Raw genomic sequence first — 6,000 nt, forward strand, 5'->3', positions numbered from 1 at the left:
AAGCCAGTGAGAGCAAAATGAAGCCAAATAATAATGACAAATGCATTTATAACATTTAATACTCTGCTAATCAACTTAGAAAAGTACATAGCGTTAGACACACAGTGTAACAGAGAACTCCATGCAGTGTCATTGGATTGGACTTTTAATTATTTTTTTGTGAAGCTGATAATTTATTGCCCTTCAAAAAATAACAGTTTCACAATCTCTTTAGGGTATTTTTACACTGATGCACTGTGGTAGCGGTGCAATTTGGACTAATTGCACCATACCGCAGGCAGAAAGTCGCACCTCACGTAATAGCCGTGGTGCAACCAAAGAAAAAAAATGTACGTGCAACTTCCAATGCACTTCCAGAAGTTGGGAATAAAGTAGTCGGTCTAGCATGGTACGTCAGCCCCTGATAAGTCATAGTGACGACACACGTAGGGCGGAGCTATGCCCCACGTGACCGGAAGTTGACGTAGCGGAGCAGACACGAAGATTCAAGGCGGTCTATGTGGAAGCGGCTACCCGGGACCAGCTTACACATTGTACAAAGCGCAATTACTTCAGTCTTTGTGAGTGCAATGCGGAGGATCGCTGGGTGAGTGCGGGCGCACTATGTCCCTGCACAGAGGAGAGTGTGGTGAAGGTGGTTTGGATCACACTGGGAAGGTGGATGTGTTTATATGTTTATATCAGTAATTGGTTGCGCTATGAGCCCTGCTGTTTCCTCTTTTTTTATCCACATGTTTTACATGATGGTCTGAGATGAAGAAGTGTACCTTTTCCCTGGTTTGAATACTTTCATTCTGATGTGTGATTATCTCCCTTTGGAGTCTGCAGAGGATCAGCTATGGATGGTGACATTAAATGTATACTCTTTTTCATCTTTATAGACAATGAGCGCGGTCTAAATAGGAATTGACTTCCAGGCGTTGCAGTGTAGTGTGTTATTTCTGCGGTGCCCAAGGCACCGCAGGCACCACACTGCAATGCACCACCTATGCGACATGTGCAGTGGGTGCATTGCGGTATAACGGTTATGGTAATGCACTGCATGCAGTTATTGCTAAATACCCAGGTTTACAGTAGAAGTGAAGAATACTTTTTATATACTGTATACGTCACTGTACCCGACCTGTGGCACAGCTGTCCTGAACCACTGCGCTACTGCTGCTGTCACAGGGAATGCAACACAACAGTCATGGTGAACGAGGCCTAGGAGCTGCAATTGTAATATGTAATATATAGTGTAAAAAGCAGCCATGATAGTGTGAGGTAGGTTTGGTACTATATATACCCATGTGTATGTCATCATGTCACATGTTAGTTCAGGTACAATTTAAAATCTCAAGTATTCACCACTGCTCATGTTCAACATGAAACATGATGCTAGCACTTGTTGCAATGGGATAATGCATCCAAATCCCTCTAATCAAGCCATGTACAGCTATGGGGATTCATATGTGTGATGTGATTAAAGGGAACCTTAAAGTGGTCTGAAAGTCAGCATTTCTGCTTTGCTCTAAAAGATTCTTCACAGCTTGAAAGCTTCTATCCCAGAATTTTTTTAAGCAGAACATCACTGAAATGGTTAAACAAAGCACTTTGTCCTGCTATTCAGCTTCAAATCCGCATCCAAACTCGAGATAATGGTATCTTTGTTTGCATCCCAATGTTAATACATGTGTGTAAACACAGTGCAACAAGTGAAAATGAGCTCTCTGTGAAGCTCTCTGTGCTTCAGACACACAAACTGTTCAGAACAGCTAATTAGAAGATGTTAATAAATAATAAAAATACAGTTTAAATAAAATGCAATGGCAGGTTTCAGGGCAAGATAAATTTCACTTTGGAAAATTGTAATTTGTAAACAGACAATATTACTTACGTACAAAAGCATAACTGTATGAATAATAAAAAGTAGGAAAACACATTTTTATTGAATGTTATGTCGGAGTTTCAGACCACTTTAACCGAGAGGGATATGGCTGTTTCTTTTTAAACAATACCAGTTGCTTGGCAGTTCTGCTGATCTATTTGGCTGCAGTAGTGGCTGAATCTCACACCTGAAACAAGCATGCAGCTAATCCAGTCTGACTTCAGTCAGAGCACCTGATCTGCATGCTTGTTGAGGGGCTGTGGCTAAAAGTATTAGAGACACATGATCAGCAGAAGAGTTAGGCAACTGGTATTCTATTACAAGGAAAAATCCATATCCTTCTCATTTTGGGTTCCCTTTGAGGTCTCTTGCAAACAAACATTTAAACAACACATTAAACCTGTCGATTGCTGGGGTTTTTTTTTTTTTTGCGTTTTTCTTATGTTCTAGCATCCAGCAATCGTACGCGTTGCGTTTAGATCGCACAGCCATCTCCGCTAAATGATGTGAATGAGGCCTTAGTTCTGCTCTGTCTAGTGCATAGGTTAATATCAAACAATATTTCATCTTGTATTTCATTCATTTGTTTTTGTGCAGAAAAATAGCAAAAACAAGCACTCCACAGTGCTTATAACCGAAATGTTGCTGTCAATCAATGGATTAGTCCAGGTGTTTAAAATGAGTAGCAAACTCTCTTTTCATATGCCACAAGACATTGCTCCTACAATAAGGTAGCGTCTGGAAAGTTCCTGGCAACAGTACTCCAAAGAGAGTACATAGATTGCAGTTTCCAAGGTTACAAAGAGAGGTAAGCTGGGCTTACTGTCAAGTATGGAAAGGGTTGGCTGACTGCAGATTAAAATGGACATAAAACTGTAAACAGATTGGTGCAAATCTACATTTATAACAATCTTATAAAAATCTCTCTTGAAGAAATGCTTGTTTTGCTTTAATAAATCAAACCTGGACAGAGAGAAATAAGGAGCCAGCCTCCTTAATTGCCTTAAAAAAGGCTGATTTCCTGGAAGTCATGTAGAAATTTTGGCTTCAGTAGTCACAGCCTTTATTCTGGAACAAGCATGCAGCCAGTGGAGTCAGAAATCTTGACCTGTATACTTGTTCTGGAAAAGCAGCCGAGAAGGTAGCAGTGGATCATCACAACAGGCAGAGGCACTATCTTTAGAGTAGTCAGCAGTGGGCCCTGATATATTCCCTCTATTTCAGGTGTCCTTAAGTAAACTTTTGTGCACAGAGTTGTTGTAGTAGCCACAGGTTGTGAGTTGCCACTCAGATTTGTGTATTTTTGTGACCACATACAGTGCTCATCCTACTGTGCAAGGGTAGTCCAGTGCTACTAATCATTTACTCATTAGAGAAGTCCTATCAAAGTCAAGCAGTGAAGAGCAAGGAAGTCCAATAGTTCACTTAAAAAACATTCACTCAGGTACATAGGAATTATACAAATAAAAAAATTACATAAAAAAAATAAAGATTTTTACTGAACCCGATTGAATAGCTAATGTGAAAAGACTGAAGTATCAATTGCCCTAAATAATTTTAATTCAGATATTATAAATGCTTTTTCCATTATGTTCTGGTTGTTTTGTTAGACAACTGCCTATATAAGTTATCCCCTCATATATGATTATTATTTCTGCCTCAGCATTCAAGTACATAGTTTACTTGTACAAAACCAGAGACAACAACAGTGCTACATAAAACAATAATAACAACAATAATACTGATAATGTAACTAGGGTAAGCACAGAGTTTAGTATACCAGTAATTGCCATGCAAATCTAAGCTACTTGGTCCTGGCACTGCCAAAAATGCTTTCCCCTTGTTGTGTGGGTTTCCTCCCACATGCCAAGAACATAATGGTGAAATCATTGATTCCTGACCCCCCCCCCCCACACACACACACACACACACACACACACATTGGGCAAAGATTATGAGGGACAATGGGCTGTATGCATCGTATTCTGTATATTCAGTAAAGTGCTGTGTCATTTTTCAGTACTAAATAAATAAGACATTCTATGCAATAATCGTTTTCTTCATAGCTACTTGAACTTGATTGCTTTAGTTCCCAGGATTATTATCACCACCTACTAATTTCTGGCAAATCTAATAAACATTGCACCACAAAAATATTACTATTGCAAAAACTATTGCAATATTTTGTAATATATCTGCAAATCATTGTATATTTCTTGCATTAGTATATTTCTTTCCAACTACGCAACTCATACAACAATAAATTAGCATCTTCAACTATGCAAAGACATGCCAAAAAGGGAAAGAGTTGGTTGGCACTCACCGTGATATGTGTGGATCTGGGCAGTATGGTAAAGCTGTGCAGGGTGAAGATTCAAAATTCATTTTCTCCAGCTTCTTTTGGTGTGAATACAGAAAGAAGTAACTAGTGAAGAAGTACATGAAGATATAAAGTTTGAAGACATAAGCTTAAGTGGCAACTGCTACAAGTGATTTTTGACATTTGTCAATAGGCGGGCCTTGTCTCTGCACCAGCCAATGAAATCCCTCTAGTGACAGGGGAATTGAATCTTACCAACTGGACACACTCTCATTTATTTATTTGTTTTGTTTGATGCCTGGACCACTCTTGGCACACAGCTCACATCCGTTGCCGCTCAGTTATTGGTCAGTTGACAGATGACATAGTGGAGGCTTGATTTCACAAGTTCTGGCTTCTGTGACTGTTGAGTGCTTTGCACTGTATGACTGGTCTTCCTGTGCTGCTGAGTCTGTAGATTTTGGTTGGAGTGTAGCTGGTTCAGAACGCAGTGGTATAGTAATAATATCAACAGGGGAATTTTTCTGGGTCATTTAATACACATCAACTGTCTCTTGTGGTCACAGTTTCAGAGCAGGAGCTAAACACAGGGAAATTCCTTCACATATAACAAATTATGCGTACCTCCCTAAAAATCATCAGTACGGTGAACTCTATATATATTGTTGTGCTTTTTTCTTCTTTCTGTTTAGTTCTTTCGGCTGTAAAATTGCAATTATTTTCCATAGGCCTTTTTTTTCCTTTTAAGGGCAGTCAGAGACAAAAAATATTCTAATCAATGGCAGACCAAAGACAAAAAGCTAAAATAAAAGCACTCACATGTTTTGATGACTGCTCTCTATGTGCTTTTCTAGGATTTGTAGGAGGACATGAACTTAGCAGCAAGAAGCTACAGAGACTACATGCTGTATGTCTTCTCTCTGCCTCGGTTCCTACACAGACTCCCACTCAAACAGTGTGCTGTAAGCCGATCTGGGTTTTGTGGTTTTGAAGCATGTAGGAAATATGAATCAGGTTCTAATTTAAAACAGATTCCTAGAAGAAAAAAAATAGTCTTCGAGTATCTATGCAATGTAATTGTTGCCTGGCTGGGCCAGAGCAGTGTGTCCTCAGACTGCACACTACCTGTGCAGTGACAGCAGCAAGTGTCCTAGTCATAAACATGTCAGAATGCTTGCTGCAGACCATTTGTGTCATACAGGGAGAGTGGCATGTGGAAATTCCTTCACACTGCTGCTGTCTGTGTGCCAGAGTGGTCAGAATGCTATTTAAATCTTGACATTCTCCACCCACAGACAGCTTGATAGTCCTGAACATCTGTGAATTGTGAATCCTATAAACTTGAAATCTTGAGCAGCAGCCAGCAAAATAACTTTGAATGACTTGTGTAGATATCGAGACAATATGGGATGCACACAATATTAATGATACTGAGATAAGATATCCTAGACACAACTGCCGGCATACAATGTACGTAAGATCAGGTACTCTGACTCAGCTGACTCATGTTTTACTGGATTAGCCATATGCTTGTTCCAGGGTTTTGTCTCAGACACTACCTATGCCAGAAGATCAGTATGGCTGCCAGGCAACTGGCATTATTTACAAGGAAATAAATATGGCAGCCTCCATATCCCTCTCATCTCGGATTCCCTTTAACTGTTTGAGGACCACAGGCTTACAACCACCTAGTGCCCAGGCCATTTTTTACAATTCAGCTCACTGCAGCTTTAACAATGTGCTGCACGGCCATACAACTTATCAGCCAAATGAATTTTGCTTCCTTTTCTTCCCACCAACAGAGCTTTCAGAG

The 6,000-nt window shown here is 39.9% G+C and overlaps 1 protein-coding gene across 1 annotated transcript in view; it reads right to left on the reverse strand.

Annotated features, from left to right (window-relative positions):
- The window catches only part of TP63 (tumor protein p63), a 212,365-nt gene extending 208,109 nt beyond the window's left edge, over positions 1–4,256 (reverse strand). Inside the window, exon 1 of the mRNA XM_068281212.1 lies at positions 4,191–4,256. Coding sequence (XP_068137313.1) covers positions 4,191–4,252 — 62 coding nt within the window. The 5' untranslated portion in view covers positions 4,253–4,256. The remainder of the gene's footprint in view (positions 1–4,190) is intronic.
- Between the last annotated feature and the right edge of the window lie 1,744 nt (positions 4,257–6,000).

Source organism: Hyperolius riggenbachi, chromosome 4 (assembly GCF_040937935.1).
Source record: "Hyperolius riggenbachi isolate aHypRig1 chromosome 4, aHypRig1.pri, whole genome shotgun sequence".
Classification (NCBI taxonomy): domain Eukaryota; kingdom Metazoa; phylum Chordata; class Amphibia; order Anura; family Hyperoliidae; genus Hyperolius; species Hyperolius riggenbachi.